Below are 21222 nucleotides of genomic sequence, written 5' to 3'. Positions count from 1 at the left end.
ACATGATTTGGGGGAATGAATATGAACATACATGTTTAAGAATTGAAGAACACCAAAGAACTATGGAAAATCTGGGCTCATGGACTTCATCTTAATGTGGGCAAAAAACATGTTGAACTATTCATTCTTCCTCATTCAGAAAAGTCAAAAACACCTTTCTGACTTTGTGCTGTTTTTGTTTTCTATTTTAGGGCCAAACATTGAGAAATCAGTAAAGGACTTGCAGCGTTGCACTGTTTCTCTAACTAGATATCGCATGACGATCAAAGAGGAAGTAGATAATTCAGTGAAGAAGATCAAAGCTGCTTTTGCAGAATTACACAGCTGGTAAGTAAATCAGCTTGAGATCTACCAGCACCACCTGAGAATAAGGGGCTCATGCAGGTCACTGTTATTGGTGGTTTTACACTCTGTTTGCAGTGGTTGGTTTCATTAAAAAAAAAAAAAAATAGTGCCATTAAGAAACTCCTCAGCAACCAGACAGTAATACATTCATGTGTGCGTGTTTACATACACAAAGGCAGACAAAACTGCAGTGCTTAGGAAGAAAAAAAACATAGTGGGATTTTTTTCAATGTGATCCATCTTGAGCTAATACTTTTATATCACATTCAGTAGCAGCATAGCTAAGCAAATTAAACTTTTTCAAAAATTCTGTCTGTGGGACTTTTTGTAGTATCTCTTCTTTAAAACTCTTTTGTAGAGGTATTCTCTTGGGATTTTAGAAATCTTATATTTACTATTTATGCTGGCAGCTCTGGCATTTTGTCTGAGTATACTGATAGCTGGGTCTCGTTTGCTGTATAGTTTCCACTTGCCCTCAATTTTTCTGTACGTGTTAAAAACATAACGTCATATGTCTAATCTTGTTTTCAGACAGTAACAGTTCATTAGATCTTTAAATGATAGTTACTTGGGTTGTGGAATAGGCTTATAGTACTCTATCCTGATTTAAGAATGCATGGGGAGAGGCTATATTACTATATTCAGAACTGAAATTATTCATTTTCTAAAAGTTCATGTTTTAGCCTGAAAAATACTAAAATGTATTGCCTGGTACTAAAATGTTACTTAAAATGTTACTTAGTAGGAGAGGTTAATGGCAAGGGAGGTGGGGAATGACCTCAAAAGTGTGTGTAAATCCAAATAGACCTAAAATGATGAAAAATAGCCTGAAATTTTTTCGAATAGGCTTCATTTAATTCCTTCTCCTACCAACATTAGTGCCTAAATTGCTGGAGCATAGTATACCAGAAGTTCTAGAATGTAATGGATCTGTGCTCCGAATAGTCAGGCCTCACAAAGCCATTTTGTGCACATAGCACGGCATTACATACAACAAGGAGAGTATAATGTCAAGACATGTTTATGGAAATCTCCACCTGGGCTATGTTGCCTTTTACAGCTCTTTAGTCTAATATTGAAATTTTTCTTTGAATTTATAAAGGGAAAATTTGGTTTGAACAGCAAAATGTGTAACTTAACACCTTTGGTAAAATTAAAAACAGTTCTAGGATATTTAACATGATCTGGTGACACAATCTCTGAAAAAGATGTGAAGAGCTGTCTCTAGTGCTTAATTAACAAAAACTTGCTGCCAGCTGTTGTAAATTCACTGCATTTGAGTAGCAATCACCAGAGTCAATGATACTATACCTTCAGACCTCATTTGGTCAATGCGCTGTATTCCTGGGCTAGAAGGTTTTGTTTGTGTTATTTACAAAGCAGCTTCGTTACTTAAAAGTTGAACAAAGCATCACTAGTGGTAGTGGGAGAATAAGGTAATTAAGTGACCGCTCAGTCACTTGGATTTTTATCCCCTTTCTTGAACATGGGAGTTTTACTGTGGCACAGTCAACCTATCTGTCAAGGGAAAATGAAGAAATTCAGCTAAACTGTTCTTCCAATAAGGCAGTAGGCTAAGAGAGTAACCAAAGGGTTGTTAGAGGCTAGGGAGGAGTGCCAGCATGGCAATGATATCCGATCTCTTTTGTGACAGTGATTCTAAAGCTTCTCCCGAGTTCTTGGGGAAACCTGCAACCCCCAGTTACTGCTGGAGTGTGGGCTGGTTGGCGTATATAACAACAGATCAATGTACAACAGCAACTAAGTGCTTTCTGTGCTCAGAACTGCAGGGGTGACTAGAATGTGCTCAATACTGCAAACTGGATGAGAATATAACTAGTTCCTGTTACAGCTGTCACCGACCACCTGAGAAGTTTCAGTGAAGCTGTGCAGTCAAGCTTTAGTGTTGTGTTGCAGCTGAATGCTGAAATGCACACTACCTTTTGTCGTCTCTCTTGGGCTTGTTTTTGGTTTTCTTCATTTTGACAGTAGGATAAAAGCCCCTTTTTGTGACATTTTTGCTTTTAGTACTGACTCCTGTATTTCAGGAGTCAGTAATATTTTTAGATTGTCTATTGAATCTTCATTTTTTATCCTTGACATGGTTTTGCCAGTCACAGATGGTGAAGAATTGCAAAGATGACGTCTTCCACCTACCTCCAGGTATCACATGGAAGTATTAATATGGAGATAAATGAATACCACATGTGGCCTAAGACATCCTGAAAACTTCAGCAGAGAGAGCCTCAAAAAATTCTCCTTTTAGCAGCAGAAACTGTTGAGTGACAGTTGCCAGTGGAAGTTCCTGTCTCTGTCTCAGTATTTCACAGTTTGACCTGACCAATAGAAGGAAATTACTTGTGAACACACACAGTCAGTACTGTGCTGCTTTTTAAAAAGTCACCTATTTGGCAAAACAGTGCATACTACCTTCCCACAATCTAAAAAAGGAGTGGTAGGGAGCACATGTGCTGTGAACCTCTGTAAGTAGTTGAAAAAAAATGCAATGCTTGCTTCCCAATTTAGCTTTTTAAAGAAATGGAGCCAAAAAAACAATCCCAGAGAGAAGTTTGTTTAAAAATACTGCAGTGGGCTCTTTTCTCTTTCTTGAAGAGCCTTTCAAGAGTTTCTGCCAACTGCAGTAATTCTATCTGCATGCCCAGAAGTGATAATGACTTGCTTTTAATGCACTGCTTCTTGTGCCAGAAGATATCAGAGCATTTTACAGACCGTGGGCTAGACTGGACAGGTGCCCCACTCTCTCAGACGTCTTCTGCAGTATCATGTGCATGTGCTTCTGCTGTGACCTAGTGTCCTCTTAACCCCTGTTCTTGCAGAGCCTGCTATGGCATTGATTTCCCCAAGGCTAAGAGAGCTGGGCAGAGCAACCTGAAGGGGCACTCTTTCCTGGACTACCGTGTGCACCTGAAAGTTATGAGAAACAGTACTAACAGTTCTGCCTGAGTCAGTATTTCTGCTCATTACATCCAGCTGTGGGGCATGGCTATCGGGCATACCTCTGTGTGAGAACATAAACTGCTCCAGTATTGTAATATTTTGCTTGGATGCAAAATCTGTCTGAGCATAGCCATGTCACACAGTAGTGTAGGGCAAGGAAAGGGAGAATACTAAACACTGTTTAAGATGCAGGGGAAGGTCAGTAAAGCTAGGTGAACTCCCTTTTCACTAGTGCGTTTAAGGTATTTGTTGCCAAGGTTGAAACCCATGTGCTATAATTGTTCTCACTTTTCTACAGAGGCTGAGTAGTGATCTTAGGGATAAAAAGAGAGCCCCATGAAATCTGAGATAAATGTGTAAAGCACAAAAGGAGCCACGGTTCCTCATAGCACCTCTTGCCAGCAAATCATTTTCACATATTGGGTGTCCATACAGTCATATGGAGAACTGAAAAGAAACGGCTGCTACTTGCCCATACAGTCTGCTTCCAACCACAAATGGAAAGTACCCTGTAGTAGTAGGGGCCAGGTTTAATTAACACTGCGCAGAACTGGACAAAGACTAGCCGCCTCTACTCTTTGCATCTTAAACACTTTGGTATGTCCAATGCTTTATAAAAAGCATGAAAACCAGCATACACAGTGAACAAAAAGCACTCGAAAGCTTCAACATACTTGGGGTAAAACATTGACATAATGCTGGTAATGGACTTGTGCTGAATGTTTGGGGAAGATAAAGCAGACTTTCAATTGTTCTCTAATTTGAAATCAAAGCAAAGCAGTGGTTAAATGGGGGAAGGACTCATATAAAAGAACATATTTGTACCTGTAGTAACTCAGTGCCGGGTGATGAGCAATACTGCCAGTGCTCACAGTTGGAGAGCTGAGTGAACATAGGCATCCCCTTACTGGGATTCCTACTTGGTAAACCGGAAAGACAATAGTTTTCTCTTTCCCGTAGTCCAGATTCAGTGGTACTAAATGCAGAGCTTCCTTTGTTAGAGACGTGATAGATAGAGTATGGTCAGATGTCTGGAAAAGCCAGGACTGCTATTGCTTTACACTGAGCAGAGTTCCTGTGCTGCTTCTCTCTGCATTTCCAGGCAGTCCTCATTAGCTTTCTGTCTACGTGTCTGTTTGCCAGCTGACCTTTTGTAGACCTTATGCCTCTAAGGAGCAGATTTACAAATCCTCTTGAGGTTTGTTCTAATATTTGTTTGCCTGTCAGTCACACGATCCAGTCCATAACCTTGTTAGTGCACAGAAAAAGTGTTCTATCAAAAGTTAAGGTTTCCTGGGGCCCAGCGTTGTTTTCAGGTACCTTCAAAGAGCAGCATTTCTGCCTAGGCCGCCAGGCCTTGCCCTTACTTCTAGAGGGTCCAGGAGGACCTAAGCAAACAGCTCTGGTCTCAGGCTGGCTACTTGGCTGCATAGCTGCAACACCAGGAGAGGAGCCTGTGCTTGCTTTCTTCTCGCTGCCTCCAGCAGTTTGGAATTACCCTAGCTGAGTATTAGTGGAAGAAGCAGGTGCATCTCATGAAAATGGGGGGAATTTTGTGAAACAATGAGATGCATAGTTCCCCCTTCTGGCCCCTTTGTCTTTTACAGATACTTGCTTCATTCTCATATTTTTGACTAAGCTTGCAAAGGTGGATTCCAGAGCTTTCTAAAGGTAGATTCCACTGTCTCATAGTCGTCTTCGGTTTTGGAGGCCATGCAGGTAGATCGTTGCTTTTGTATGTTATTTTGAAAGAAAAATAAATATGCCCTTTCTAATCTTAGTGTTGCCAGATTAAGGAGAAATTGTGTTTATTAAACACACAAAGGGGATAATCTCAAAACTTTTAACAGATCTCAGGAGCAAAGACCCAGACTCTGCTCTCTTTGTGGCCACTTTCCAGGGTGCTTTTGGGAAAGTTACCTCTCCTCTGTATCAGGAGCGCTACAACAGGAAGAGCCATGGTCTTCTGCCTTAGTAGAGTGTGTTTAGTCTAACTATAAAACTAGTAAGATTCTCAGATACCACTAAGTAGATCATAACTGAGACTCAGATAAGAAAGAAATCTTTTACAGATTTATGTAAAAGCGTGCAGGATTGTAACAAGCCATGGTGCAACTCATACAATTACTAAAGTTTAGCCAAATCCTAAGGTCTTCATTTGTAAGTAAAATTATGAAGCCTTTTTTCAGGAAAAGGCATATCAGTTTTCAGCTCTAAACAAGTTTTTATGATCAAGTAATAAATTCCTAGTTGTTTGTGAAGAGATCTACCAAGAAAAATGCGAATAGATACTTAACTCTAAGGGCTTTACCCTTAGTCCCCCTGCGTTAGCTGGCTGTTAGAGAGAACAGTGTTAGCAAAGATAGATACAGAGCAAAACATAATAAACTTGAATAATTTAAATAATTAAAAGCCTTTTTTTTTTAGTATTACCAGATGGTGCTCTGTGGAGGGGAAGAACTTCAGTGAAATTGATTTACTCTTTTGTTTATCTGCTTACCATCAGATTGTATTTGCAGTCAGAATGAAAATTCATGTAATCTGTTTTGCTGTGTAAATCCTGTAAAACTCCTGATGAATTTGCATGTAATCTCAGCTTGGATATCGTAGAGACAAGGACAGTACTTACTTGCCTCATACTTTTCTACAACTTGCTTGTGTTGTTGGCAAATCATTAACCAGCTCAACTTTAGGGAGATACAGGGGTTTGTTCCAAAGACAGAGCAAAGTCACTGGAGAACAGTGTTGTATTTTTTTTGAAGCCTAAGCTGTCAGATCCTAATAGTATCCTATGACTGTGTGTTTGCTGCTCCATGTCACGTTCCCTTCCTCATGAGAAAAAGGACTCAAAATGTATAATGGTATGTCAGTATTTGAGCTTACCACCTGCTGAACCAGAACCCCAGTGGGTGCTGAGGAAGAAATAGCTTTTTTTTTTTTTAACCTCCTGGATGAAAAGCTCTGCTTCAGTCCTTCACAGTGCCACAGTTGACTCTTTCTTCCTCAGTCCCCAAAACAACGTTAATTGTCAAACTATGTATATAGTTGTTGTTGTTTTTGAATTTGTTAGTCGTTTAAGAAAAGACTGGTGCTTAGTAAATGCCTCAAGGAGAAAATTGACATTTTTATGGGGCTTAGAAGGATTTTGAAAGGACTAATTTGAATTACACCTTTAACAGTAAACTCTGGGCCATTCATCTGTGGCTACCCTTGTGAGTGCATGAGCATGTTTGCCTCATTGTCAGCTTGGTCTTTTATTTCCCGGTCTCTTCAGGACCAATAGGTTTAGCATAATGTCTAGAAGAGGCAACAGCGAAGAAGATTCTGGTCATCGTGAACCCTTCTAATTGTTATCAGTAAGGCTATAAATCTGGCAATCTGAAGCATCTTTTCTGAAGCGGAACTAATAACTGGTCATATTAGTGGAATCTTGAGGCATTAAACTAGAGAGATTAATTTGTTTCCACTAACATCAGAACAAATTTAGAACAAAATCAGAATTTGATCTGAGCATGAAACTGAAATGAAGCAGCTGTCAACATAACTTACCCCTATCATTGTTGTGCTGACACCTTACTGCAGTTTGGTGTTTGCAGCTCTTTTGCTGTGGTATGCTATCGTGACTTCTAACAGCCTATGTAAGCCCAGGCACAATCACTGTCCGTTTGACCAAGAGTAGGGCACTTCGGCTCTTGCCTTCAGAATCTCGTAGTTAAAATGAGTTCTAGTCAGCTGCTATTTTTCCAGGCTTATTTCATATCTTTACAGCACAAGCACTGTTTCTGTCCTGGCCTCATTTGCATGTCATCTATGTTAAGTCTATACTTTGCTATGTTCCTTCGACAAACTTCTCTCCTTCCTGAAGCCCACCTCAAAATCACCTGGATACTAAAATCAAACAGAGCTTAATCCTGTGCTCCAAACTACAGATACTCACCTGTGGTGAGCAATGACACCACAAAGTGAGGATGCTGTTTGTGGATAGAAAGGAATCAAATTGATTCCTCCTCAGTTTGTTAATAATTGACACTTAAATGAGATGAGAAGAAATGTAGCACTTCCTAGACCTGGTTGACTTTTGACATTTCTAAGGAAACATTAACTTCCCATGTCATTCTGTGATACATGGTAGTTTGATTTCCAAGCTGTGAAATGTGGCTGTTTTCTTCCAGATGAGAATTAGTATGTTCCATTCCTTATGTGGAGAGAGATAAGAGTCCATTTCCTCAGCTAGTGTAAGTTAGTGCAGATGCCTTGTCTTCAGAGAAGGACATCCCCATGAAGATCTGTATGTTAAAGACACTTAAGTTTATTATGTTAACTAGTTTGATACTGACAAAGGTACTGAGCACAGTTTCTTTTTTCTTTAGTTTTTCAATGTCAGTTTGTAGCTACAAGGAAAATGCTGATTTTGTTGCTGTCTGTCAGTCACCACAATCCTGGCCTCTACTACTGCAACATCCAAATGCTTTCCTGAAGGGTACATCAGAGACAAATGACACTAGAACATGAGGATTGGAAAATATGAGAAACATTGAACTACTATGACATTATTCTCATTCTAGTACTAAAAGTGTTTTTACTTGGCATCAAAATAAAATGTTAGTGGTCAAGCAGTTTAGTCAGGATCTCTTGATGGAGTAGAGGGAGGACAGTCATAGAATCACCTGGGCCAAAATACAATTCTGATGAGCTCTGCTATTGTGAGCTTGCTGCTTGAATATCTTTTTCCAGCCAAAAGTTCATATAACCTGCAGTGTACACTAGGGAGGCACTTTTGTAACAGAAATAGCAAAAGCAAAAATGTACAGACTTTTTGAAGGTATGGGGAAGTACTGAATAGTATTTTTAAAAAAATGTGGAGAGTAGAAACAGGTGAGAACTTGCAAGACTCACTTCAGTCACTTGCTGTGAAAGCCAAGGCAGTTTATTATACCATGTAGTTACAAAAAGTAACAGAAAATAGATTAATTTTAGAAAGCTACCACAATTCAGATTAAAAAGCCTGACTCTTACCACCTGACTCTTTGGAGTCCAAGCTTAATGCTTATGCCTGGTGAATATTGAGGTCCAACTGGAGTAAACATGTTTTTTCATTGTAGGAGTAAGTTTCATAACTGATTTGCTCTACTGTATAAAAAAAACATGCTGTTTTATTTCCCCCGATATGTATGTCACACCAAATTGATCTGGCAGGGCAAAATTACATTTTTACTTGTTATATGTATGGAACAAAAGTGTGATATGCCACAATTTTTTTCCTTGCTGTGTCATTTGTCAACAGCCAGGCTGTTTCTGTCACTCTGTTGGCTTTTGGGAGCCAGTGTGAAGATGGTGGCCTCTGCACTAAAGGTAGTGTGGCTGATTGTTAAAAGCTGAGGGTAGGACTCTGCAGAACTTTGGTTGTAAACCTCCTGTATGAGCTTGGTTAATTTATGGGAAGGTTTTCAAGAAGGCTGTGTGGTACTTGAAGATGATCTAGCTGGTAAATTTCTGGCTGAGTCAGCTGTGTATCTGCCATGTGTTGCTGATACTGCCTGCTCCTTAATCTTTCCCTGTTTTAGTTGTCAACATGAGTCCTTCTCTCCTCTGTAAGTTTTCATCTTTGCTCCCTACTGAATTCCATAGGATTTTTCCTTTCTTGCTAAGGGTGTTCTAGACAAATGTTTTAATTCTAAGTTTTCTATAACATCATCTTTCTGATGGAAACTATTTCACATGAATGGAAAAAAATGAGACAACTTTGCATGTGAATTATTAATCTGAACAGCTCCTGTGTGGATCCACCATGCTAAATGGGAGTGTGCTCGGGATGTGTGCAGCTTATTGCTATTTTACTGTTAAAATGCCAGGTGTGAAAAGACAAGAACCTGGGTGCTCTTGTTGTTAGATACAAGTATTTAAGGCTTGAGGAGACAAAGGTGGCTGTTGTAGCCTGCTGCCCCACAACTTGTTTTTGCATGTTCTTGTACCATTTCCCCCAATGAGAAGGGGTGAGGTGTGTGCAGAGAAGTGAGTTTTAAGGCACTGCTTCACCTCCCTTGGCAGCACTGCTGGAAGAATGCCTTTTCTCTGACTCCCCCTTCTGACCCATCCCTTACCTATCCCTTTGTGTATGTTATAGCAGGAAATCTTGACACACCTATCCATCTTTCAAAATACAAGAAAGTGACTTGAGCCTGTTTCAGGTGCAGCGTAAGGGAACTGCAGATCCTTGGATCCCAGGAGCAAAGATCACAGAATCATCTAGGTTGGAAGAGACCTCCAAGATCACCCAGTCCAACCTCTCACCTAACACTAACAAGTCCTCCACTAAACCATATCACTAAGCTCAACATCTAAACGTCTCTTAAAGACCTCCAGGGATGGTGACTCAACCACTTCCCTGGGCAGCCTATTCCAGTGCCTAACCACCCTTTCAGTAAAGAAGTTCTTCCTAATATCCAACCTAAACCTCCCCTGGCACAACTGTAGCCCATTCCCTCTCGTCCTGTCACCAGGCATGTGGGAGAATAGAGCAACCCCTACCTCACTGCAGCCTCCTTTAAGGTACCTGTAGAGAGCGATAAGGTCACCCCTGAGCCTCCTCTTCTCCAGACTGAACAATCCCAGCTCCCTCAGCCGCTCCTCTTAAGACTTGTTCTCCAGACCCCTCACCAGCTTCATTGCCCTTCTCTGGACTTGCTTGAGGGGCCCTTCTCTGGACTCTTGTAATGAGGGGCCCAAAACTGAACACAGTACTCGAGGTGCGGCCTCACCAGAGCCGAGTACAGGGGGACAATCACTTCCCTAGACCTGCTGGCCACACTGTTTCTGATGCAAGCCAGGGTGCTGTTGGCCGCCTTGGCCACCTGAGCACACTGCTGGCTCATATTCAGCCGACTATCAACCAGTACTCCCAGGTCCTTCTCTGCCAGGCAGCTTTCCAGCCACTCATCTCCCAGCCTGTAGCGCTGCTTGGGGTTGTTGTGCCCCAGGTGCAGGACCCGGCACTTGGCCTTGTTGAACCTCATACAGTTGACCTCAGCCCATCGGTCCAGCCTATCCAGATCCTCCTGCAGAGCCTTCCTACCCTCGAGCAGATCGACACACGCACCTAACTTGGTGTTGTCTGCAAACTTACTGAGGGTGCACTCGATCCCCTCATCCAGATCATCGATAAAGATATTGAAGAGGACTGGCCCCAGTACTGAGCGCTGGGGGACTCCACTAGTGACCGGCCTCCAACTGGATTTGACTCCATTCACCACGACTCTTTGGGCCCAGCTACCCAGCCAGCTTCTAACCCAACGAAGTGTACACCAGTCCAAGCCAAGAGCAGCCAGTTTCTCGAGGAGAATGCTGTGGGAAACAGTGTCAAAAGCCTTACTGAAGTCAAGGTAGACCACATCCACAGCCTTTCCCTCATCCACCAGGCGCGTCACTTTGTCATAGAAGGAGATCAGGTTCGTCAAGCAGGACCTGCCTTTCATAAACCCATGCTGACTGGGCCTCATCGCCTGCTTGTCCTGCAAGTGCTGTGTGATGACACTCAAGATAATCTGCTCCATGAGTTTCCCAGGCACTGAGGTCAAACTAACAGACCTATAGTTTCCCAGGTCTACCTTCTGGCCCTTCTTGTAGATGGGCATCACAATTGCTAGCCGCCAGTCGACTGGGACCTCCCCTGATAGTCAGGACTGCTGAGAAGAGACCTGTGAGCAACTGAGGGTTGGGGTTATAGCCTGAGCAAAGAGAAAGTTTCATCCTCATTCACAGCTCTTCAAAAACCTAGAGCCTGCTTAAAAACCCATAGACTGCTTAATTTTCTCTCAATCTTCCCATTCTCTCACCCACCTGAATGCGATCAGCTCGTACCTCAACCCTCATCCCACTGATCCTCAGAAGCCCTCTGTGTTCACAAGTGCACACTGTGCCATCTTGAAGTTCAGATTAGATGCTGCGGGGTCTGTGGTATAGCAATGTTGTGTGTGATTTAGGGTGCTGAGAAATCTTGAGCCAGCTCTACCTGCCATGCTCATGTCAGATTTCAGTATGTTATATTCTGGAGATACAGTGCAGTTTGTCTCAGAAAGCAAGCCAAATTTCCTGTGGCTGTTTTTAGGTCCTGATGTCCTGGTGTCTTCCACTGGGTTCAAAAGCTTGTTGAGAACTCCGCTGTTCTCTTGAGTGCATGCCTAGATTTACTTGTGGTGTTTGACTGGCTTTTCGCAATTTCTCCCTAGCTGCTTGAGTTTACTCGTGCAAACAGCACTGTTAACATTGGTGGTGTTTATTAAATATGAATATGACTAAGAATAATCCTGTGAGGGGGAAGCTGGAGCGGCATACCAGAGCATTGCCCACTGGAGAGCATTCTGCAGTTTTGTTATTTCACTGAATAATGTTGCTGGCTTGGTGATATGAACGTTTTACCAGACCCCCTATCTGCCCTCAGTAGATCCGCCTGATCAGTTTGCACTTTGATAAAAACTTTGATCAGTTTGCTGTCAGGGATTGCACACCAGAGAGTTGTGAAAGGAAAAGCTTGTGAGATCTTCAGAAAGGTCCTGTGAAAGGGGAACCGATCCTTTCCAGACTTTGGTGGTTGAGTAAGCTGACCTCTCTCAAGGCTTATTCACATCACAGACCATTTTCTTTTACCCTGACGTATTTTGCAAGGATATCTGTATAGGAAGAGAAGGAGCTCTTTTTCCACATGGCTTTAATCCTGTTTTATTCTCAGTACAGCACTGAAAACTAAGTCGTATTAACTTGGGTACCAAGCAACAGTGGTATATCTGGCTTAATTAGAAAAGAGACTGTTTAGTCATTTGAGAACTGCTGTGCCTAGGCAGTGCTGGAGAAGCATATCAGAATGACCTCCACATTTCTGCAGATAAATGGGGAGACCAGTGAAATGTTTGTTTAAATTAACACATGCTGATTATAACTAATTTTATAGTGAGTTTGCCTAGCTGTTTTGTAGTCTTCCATTTCTTTAAAATCTTACTAATTTCAAAGCCGCCATAACTAGTATCTGAAAGCCTTTCTTTAGTTATAGCTTTTGATTTCGGTGGAGATCTAGCATGGATTAAATTGCGGTTTTCTTTTTTTTTCCTTTTTCAGCATCATAGACAAAGAAGTGTCATTAATGGCAGAAATTGATAAAGTTAAAGAAGAAGCCAGTAAGTACAAAGCGTGTCAGGGAACTTCTGGTATAGTTATGGAAAAAATTGTTTTGTTTGGCAGGAAATTTACACAATACATCAATTCAGTTAGCAGTGTTCCCGTATCTTTCATTGTACACATATTCTTAAGTGTTCTGGTATAGTTTCTCTGTAGTTTCTATCTGTAAGGATTATGCATCAAAGTTTCAGTATCATGACATTAAGGTAAACCAAAAGTTTGCATGAAGTTAGATTAAAATTACTTATTCATTCTGTTTACTTATCAGAGCTTTTGATCACATTTTCACCTCATTTCTATGGTTTGTTGAGTACTTCATTTTTATTTCTTATTTGATGTGTTTGCTTGCTTATATATATGAGTTAGAATGCTGGAAGTTACTGAGGAACAGGTTGTTCTGGCTTTGCATAGCTGTCATGAATTAGACCAAGAAAAATCAAAATACAGATGTTTACTGGAATCTGTTTTCTTAATAATCTTTGGGAGTTTGTCTCTTTTCAGTCTTTCATGTCGTCTCTGTTTCTTTTGTAGGGTGTGTGTGTGTGTATTGAGGGGGGGGGGGGGGGGCGCAATTTGACACATGCATCAGGATACCACAGTATCTGTCGTATACCCTATCAGAGATATGGTATTTGCGGACCTGTAGTCAATGGAATGTGTTTCAATAGAGAAAAGTGAAGAACTACAGAATAACCCAAGTATTGTTAGAATGATTCTTTGCCTGATAGATGAAATACCACTGCCATGCATGCATATAATCTTTCATTGATTTGTGAGATTAAGACCCTTCTGGGTGCAGGGGGGAGGGGTTCAAATGCATGCAACATTCATGAATGCTTTATCTGTATTTAGAACTCTCCTTCAGTTCACAAGCATATATTAGTTAGAGATTAAAAAAAAAAAATCCTCTGTTGCCAGTTAAGTCTCTTGCAGTTGTATATGCACAGGTACTAAAAAGTATGAGTTGTTGCTGCAACAACTGGCATTAGTTCGTTTTGAATTTTGTATGCTAACTTCTCTAATGTCAACGTGCTGTAAATGTGGATTTGGAGTTCTGTGCTGTTCTGTGGAGGAGCTGCGGATGGAAACGTGTCAGTAGCTTTTTACCTGCAAAGGCTGACATAATTGGCTACAGGGCGTGCTCAGTCCCAGGAAAACCAATGGAAAAACATCCATTGACGTCAGCAAACAGGAATCCAAGCCCTAACTGCATAAACAAAAATACATTTTGCAAATTCACAGTCCAGGGATGATGGTATCATAGGACCACTTCATTAATCTTGCCTGGGGACAACAGTCATTTTTTTGAAAGTAAAGCTTATTCTTATTTACAGGCATGCTAAATGCTGTGTTCGTGCATGGCAGGTTCAGCTTCCCTACTTTTGTACTAACTCCACGTATGACATTAGATGTTCTCCTTACCTGACTTTTAGCTGCGTTATTTCTGCTGTCTCTCAATGCTGTTGTAGGCCTGTAGGCCTTCAGAACTTGAGGTAGAAAGTTGTTGTAGGACTATAACATGCTAACCAAGATTTACATTATTATTTATTTTCACATCTCTTTGCTGCACTGGAGGACTATTTTAATGTGGGTAATCTTCCTCTTACTGTCAATACTGAGAAAACTTACAAAATGATCATTTCAGTTTTCGTGAAAATGGATACTTGGCTGGCATCTCATGTTGTGCCAGTAGGAAATGAGATCATATGGTTTGGGCAGTAACTTCAGCAAAGGTGGTGCTGACCTTGGGGAGAAATGATATTAGCATCGCTTGGAATAAGCAATAAAACTATTGGGGAAAGAAAAACAGCTAGTGAATTCTTCGTTTAATCTGATAAAAGTTTCTCAGACTTGTAGACCATGTTCCACAAAAAGGAATTGAAAAGGTCAGTTAGAGAAACAGATAAATGCCTGTCGTTAGGATAAGTAGGTAATGTAGGCACAGGTTAACCAACAGGTCTGAGGAAACTCTAGCCACCCCTTGCCTTTCTGTAAACCCTGCCCTGTGTAACACACACTCTTCTATTGCAGTGTGGTTGCTCCCATACAGTTGTACAGACACCACTCTCCCCTGCACCTGCTGGACCATGCTGTATTTTCAAAAGAAGCTCCCATGCAATTAAATATAGTGGGTTGAGAAATAAGCTCTGAAATACCATTAATTCTCTCCTAAAAAAAAAAAAAAGGTGTTACAAAGTATGAACTGGTTAAGAGACTTATCAGGACCACTCTGGAATTCTGTGGCAAAGGAAGGAAGTCAAAGAAGCCCAAGTCTCAACATCAGTAATGAAATCAGTGGCCTTATGAAGCTTTACAGCAGCAGCCACCCCCTTACCATGATTGTTCGCATGAGGTCTAGACAAAAGACTATAATTGCTTATTGTTTTACATTTAGACACTGTCTTCTCTGCCATAAGTGATGATCCCACCAGCCAATCAGTCATTTGTTCCTTTTACATTAAGTCACCATGTAGGTAGCAGTATTTGCATATAGTTAATTTTCTACCAAAACTGTAATATATCACATCATCCTGAATGTAAATGGACTGTGATTTTGTGACTCACAGTTAATCTTTTCTTTTTAAGTGTAGCTATTCACCACTTCCTTATAAAAAACATATGAGACGGGCAGTATTGAATAATTATTTTTTCATTAAGAGTGGTGGCCTTTGTAATAGTGCTTTGACCTAGAAATGGCAACTGTGTATATTCTGTGCTTAAAAGTAAAATTGCAGTGCCTGTGATTTAAACATAAACCATATATGAACAGATTTTTTTCAGGGAAGCTAAAAAGCCCCTGTATTCATAAAATACAGCATGTCTTCAGAAACAGGCTGCTGTCTCAGCAAATGTACTGCTTCTTTCCATGCCTAAATGAAAGGCTTCCTGAATTTGTACTTAATAAGGCACTGGAAAATTGAAAACAACATGTTTCTGCCCCAGTTTATCTAAACATTACCTTTTACTTTGTGATAGCTATCCTATTTTGAGATCATTTCAACATCGGGCGGTTCAGTTAAATAAACTGCACAAGCAGCATCATATTCTGCTGAGTTCAAGTGTGGTGTGTGTTTGCCTCGTGATGTAGTGTTAATGCCAAAAAAGAAATGAATTATGGACCAATTTAGCATCCTAGCAATAATTACTGACTACTGGTATTTGGCAGTGGAAATTCTGACTGCCCGGCAGAAGAAAGCTGAAGAGCTGAAGAGACTGACGGACCTAGCCAGTCAGATGGCTGAAGCACAACTGTCTGAACTCAGGGCCGAAATTAAGGTCAGGCATTTGCTTCTGTTTGGATATGTTAGCTGTTTGTGCAAATGTGAAGAAAGCACTGTATTGTTAAAATGCCCAGTCTGCTCATTCCTACCTACTATGGACCAAAGGGTAACTAGCTTTCTGGGGGGAAAACATACCTTCTTAAAGCATTATAGGACATCTGAGCAGTCTGCATATGCTGTCAGAGAAGTGTAAGCTATCCCCTTCAGAAGTAGAGCTGTTTGTGTATCATTTATCAGACCCAGTTAACAAGTAAACCCGATAGCTTCAGGTTCAGTGATCAAATGCAATGACCCACTTCCCATATGCGGGACTACTCCACTCATCACTGGGCTGTGAGAATTGTCATTTGGTAAGGATGTGAAAATATTTGGTTCTGCGTAAAGATCCTGCCTACAGGACAATGTCAAGAGATTGCTGAGCCTTAAAGTGATCTTAAGATGAGTATTGATTGGTTTCTGTACCATCCATATGGTCTTTTGATCAGAATGCAAATTACTGTTAACTTGCCTGTATTTTTGCAGCACTTTGTGAGTGAACGGAAATATGATGAAGAGCTGGGTAGGTCTGCACGATTTTCCTGTGATACAGAACAACTGAAGACCCAGATTCAGCTCTGTGGAGAGAGTAAGTGCTGGTGATATATCACACCCGAGTTCTCAATGTCATGTCCCACATACCTATCCAGGAAATGCTGAGCAGAAATAATGGCATGTGTAATGCCAGCGCATGTGTGTGTAGTAAGTCTGATGGAATGGTATGCAGCAGTCTTACTGAATATACACAGGGCACTTTTACAGTATGCAATATGCTAAGCTCACTTTACATGTACATGTGTTGAGCAAAGCATCTGCACAGTTGCCCTCTTTGTCAGAGATTTCCCAGTATTACTGAGGTCAGTTGGAGTTTTCCATCTAAAAAGCAATTCAGCTGTGGGGAACTTTCAAATTTGGTAGTTACTTATGATTAATTAATAAATTGGAGGCTTCTCTGTGTGACCACAGTATTATGAGACCAATTCACATATCTCCTGCTAAGAAGCAGGTTCCCAACTTTATAGCAGTATTTATTGGGTTTTTCAGGAGCCAAATACTACTTTTTGGAAACCACCTCCTGTTCTGCTTGGAAATTCATGTTCGTTTTCTATTCTAAATATCATGTTCCTGCTGTAAAATGTGAGATAGCTTATTTCTCATCTTTGTTGTGCTTTTTATTCCCCTCCAGAAAAGTAAATGCTGTAGTGCTTAGACCCAACTGTCACTCAGTTCTATGATATCCTATCAGCACCACCACTCAGGAAGAAAAACTATTAACACAATACTGAACTAGTGCATCTTGGTGAAAGGAAAACATTTTTAGGAAGAAAAGAAACGTTTTCAAGGAGTTACTAGAAATAGAAAAAAGGAAAACATCTTGGTCTGCTAATGCAGTTTTGTGATTGCACAGCTAAAAAAGTGACTCCTTTGAGGCATAATCAGTTCTATTCATTAGACCGTAAGAATTGCTTTTGCAGAACGCTTTGAAGATCCATCTAAGCCTGTATCCTGTCTCTCATTGTAGCCAACTCAGGATGTTTCAAAGGAAGGCATAAACTTCCCAGCAATGCATCTAATTGTTCAGTGACCTCATAGCACCCATCTCATACCCTGAAGGAACAAAAGTAATTGGACTGACATACATCCAGAATGTCTGATGATGGGTTCTACCCATTGCACATCTTTTCTATCAAAAATAGATCTTTATGACAAGCAACTGGATTTTTATATGTGCTTCCATGTGAGGCAGTCTGGTTTAGGGAAGAGAGGACAGTAGCATTCAATAACAGCTGACCTCACTGACCTTACAGAAAATTCATTTCATTGTGCAAATGATTGCATTGTTTTTCTGAAGAGGACACCTATTGAGAGAAATATTTGGTGTTAGCGTGAGTAGGAGCCTTTAAAAAACAAACAAACAACAACAACAACAAAAAACAGATGGTGCTCAGTTGCTAAAATTACTGTCCTAAAAGTAGAAAAATAGAAGTACCTATTAGATAAAAAAAATCAGGTGTCTCACAGAAAATGTTCTTTCTAGGTTGTGTCATCTGTGCTAGAGGGGAACAAGGAAATTCTGTAATCAGAAAAATCAAAACAGCAAATTAAGGTTGAGAACTTTACATCAATAGCCTCAGAGTTCTTTTTGAGACTACCCAGGAGCCATTACACAGAAGCAGACATCTTGAATTGCTTGTGGAAATGCAGAAAGGGAGGAGTAAAGGATTTGTATGGTGCACTTCACATCTAGCTATGGAAGTGGTTAAGAAATCCTTGTGTCTCAAAATACTAAGAAGCAGGGAGCAGAAATATGAGATGAGCAATAGTGGTTTCTGATAGTGCTGACTGTACTGTGCTGGTCTATACATTGGAGATTAGTGCATTGCATTCAGTTCCAGTTTGATAGATAACCATGGTAAACATGTCTACCATGGTAGACAAGCATTGTTAACCACTTCTTTAGAAAGAGCAACAGGCACTAGACTATTTTTTTTCTTAAAAATATTTAGGCATACTAAGGAAGCTTTCATGGCTATTACCTGTGTTGCAGCTAGTATGTATGTAGCCTGCGAGCTCCAGGCTCTTCAGCTTTCCATGATCAGTGAATGATCTGGAATCAAATTAGTGCATGGTGTCTACAGGCACAACTTCCTTTGACCTCAAACAGTAGAGAGTTACTGGCATACCACTTGCTTCCTTCCAATGTTTCTCCATTTAGGAGGAATAATGATCCAATTAGGAGCATTACTGATAGAACACCAGTGTGAGGGGCAGTCCAGCAGGATGTGGGTTCAGCCCAACTGGTTAAAATTTGCAAGCAAACCAGAAGCTGCCAGGAATTTTGAAGTTTTCTTGGATAACCAAAAGCGTGGGTTGGCAGTCAGTGGGGCTTTCATACTCATCATTGACAAAAAAAAGTTTGCTGAAGTACACTTACATGATTTGTATTTGAGCTGAAAATACTTAGTAGGATAGGCAATGGGTCCATTTTAACTGTTGGTTTCATGGGCTTTGAGACAACTGTGATCTTTGCATAATTCATTTTTAAACAGTGCTAAAATAACAGACTGTCTCCTAAGCCCTCTGGTATAGTCACAAGCTAGTCTGTTTTCTAACTAGCAAGGTAGCTCCCGAGGCTCTTTTTTTATTTTTGGTCAACCTTCAGGCAGGTGCCCTGAGGAAAATGGTTCCTCACATTTACAGTACAAACAGAATTGTTCTAGTTTTAGTGTGGTTCTACCATACTGGCTTTTTTGTCTCCATAAACCCTTAATGAGGAGGCAGTTTCAAAGAAGTAAAACAGTATGATCTAATTCTTACCCTAGTTATCTCACTTACTTCGTTATCTAAAGTAAGGCTAGAATGATGCTACAAAAAGTAACTGTAAGCAGGATGAGAATACAGCCTTATGTTTAGATGTTGATTATTTAACTGGTAATACAGAATACTTTTTTTTTATTTTCATAGTTTCTCACCCAAAGAACAACTATTCCTCAAGAACACCATGTAGTTCAGTGCTGTCTTCAGTGACCTCACATGCAACAACTGGCAAGCAAAATACACTCACTCGAAAGTCCTCTAGTAATGCCAAGAACTTTGATAACAAAACACCCAACACTAAAGTACAAAGTCATCATTCTTCCACTCCTACAGAATCTTCTTCCCAAGGAATACCAACAAATAAGCAGGTAAGAAACCAGTTATGAACTAAGCTAAATGATGTCAAAAAAATCAGATTAACATCTAGTACTGGAAGTCGTTAGTACAAAATCAAATACTGGTTTGTATCAAAAATATGCAAATGTATGCGAGTATGTCTTTTCCAGATTCATTTTCAAGGCAGTATGAAGGCAGTTCATACAGTTCTTGTGCTGTTGTGCTTACTCAGGTAAAGCTACCACTAAAGCTGGTCTGAATTTTGTTTCAGTTTTTTTGAGGCTTAAAAACGTGTGTGAAGGGAAACATAGGAGCAACACACAATGTCAGTGCATGTATGGCATCAGCTGTCCTGGTAGCTATGCAAATAATGTAATACATCCATTTCCTACTACTGATCAAAACTTTCTCTGAGCAAGATATCACAATGGACATCTCTCCCAACATGTGGTTTCTTAACTTGACTAATTTACATGTTAATTTCTGTTCTTCCTGCAGTCTTGCAGTCTTTAGGCAGTACTTCTCACTAGACAAGGTATTTTAGGAAAACAAAGGGAAAAAAACAGTGATAATTTCTTCAGTGCCTCTTAGTTGCTGCTGTTGAGAAGCCAAGTACTTCATCTCTTTTCCATTTTTTCTTGAATCGTGGCAGATTTTAATTTGGCATCTCTGGTGAACTTTCCACATATGTTTCCAGGCTACTCAGATGTAGTATGTTACTCATAGTTCAGTCTTTGTGTTGTATCAAAATTGTTTTCCCTCTCTAGTTATACTGAGAATTTTATTCTGAAATTTCTGTTAATTCTGATTGCTGTATTTCTTGTCCTGTAGAAGGTTGCAGATGATCTAACAGTTATTTTCAATAATTTCAATTTCTTTCTGGGTAGAATGGGCCTTCTAGTCAGAGACGAAGATTCAACCCACAGCACCAAAACATCCGTCTCAATGGATCTCTTAAGTCGCAAGGTGCCTGGAATGAGGCAGATCAAAATAATATAAAAAGTGGTTCCAGGTCTGAACACAGAAGACAGCAGCATAACAACTTCAGACCTAAAAATAAAGGAGCTATGAAAAATCAAGAGCAGTCCGCAACTGCAAGGACCACAGAGAATCTGACACATTCGGAAAAGACACGACGGAAGCATCATACAGCAGACACCACAGATCACAGGCCTTTCCGAGGCAGCGTTGGCAGGGTGTCACAATGCAATTTATGCCCTGCAAGGATGAAGGTTTCTGCTGATGCCACTGTTATTTCGGTGCCAGCTGTGACTTTGGTGGCTTAAAATGTCACAGTGAAGGCAGGCAGAAAAATTTTAATCTCTTCAATTTAGTTTCTTGCTCAAGATGCTTGTTGGTGAAGAAAATAAGTCAGAACATAGTCATTTTAAATCTGTTGCTGCTTAAAACTTGTTGGTATCTTTACTACTTACTAATTATTAAAATTATACTTTCAAAGCTTTGCCCAATATCTTCACCATTACTTTGTCATGACAGTACAGAATCTTACCAAAGCAGCATTTACTTCTTAGAAGAATAAAATCTAAATTGGAAAAATAAGTTGAGAATTAATGTCACAATAGCAAAAGACCTGTTGTAGATACGTGGTTATACCAGTCAACATTGTTGTGGTTTTTTTTTTTGAGCAGCCTGTGTTAGAAGGATCCCAGGACAGCTGTGTGCTGCAGTCTGCAATGAAATCAAATAATCTTACAGAATTTTTCTGCAATCTCTATACACCTTCTTCTTTCTGTGCATGTATCTGTGTGCATGTATACAC

General features: G+C 40.4%; 1 protein-coding gene across 8 annotated transcripts in view; it reads left to right on the top strand.

Annotated features, from left to right (window-relative positions):
• SPATS2L (spermatogenesis associated serine rich 2 like) overlaps positions 1–20895 on the top strand; it is a 78378-nt gene extending 57483 nt beyond the window's left edge. For all 8 annotated transcript variants that reach the window (XM_040562066.1, XM_040562065.1, XM_040562069.1 and 5 more), the window contains 6 exons: positions 192–327; positions 12412–12470; positions 15638–15747; positions 16275–16377; positions 19254–19474; positions 20330–20895. In XM_040562066.1, coding sequence (XP_040418000.1) covers positions 192–327; positions 12412–12470; positions 15638–15747; positions 16275–16377; positions 19254–19474; positions 20330–20728 — 1028 coding nt within the window. In that variant the 3' untranslated portion in view covers positions 20729–20895. The remainder of the gene's footprint in view (positions 1–191; positions 328–12411; positions 12471–15637; positions 15748–16274; positions 16378–19253; positions 19475–20329) is intronic.
• The last annotated feature ends 327 nt before the right edge of the window (positions 20896–21222 follow it).

Source organism: Cygnus olor, chromosome 6 (genome assembly GCF_009769625.2).
Source record: "Cygnus olor isolate bCygOlo1 chromosome 6, bCygOlo1.pri.v2, whole genome shotgun sequence".
NCBI lineage: Eukaryota > Metazoa > Chordata > Aves > Anseriformes > Anatidae > Cygnus > Cygnus olor.
Note: the sequence above shows the minus strand (reverse complement) of the source record. Positions and strands in the feature narration are given on the sequence as shown.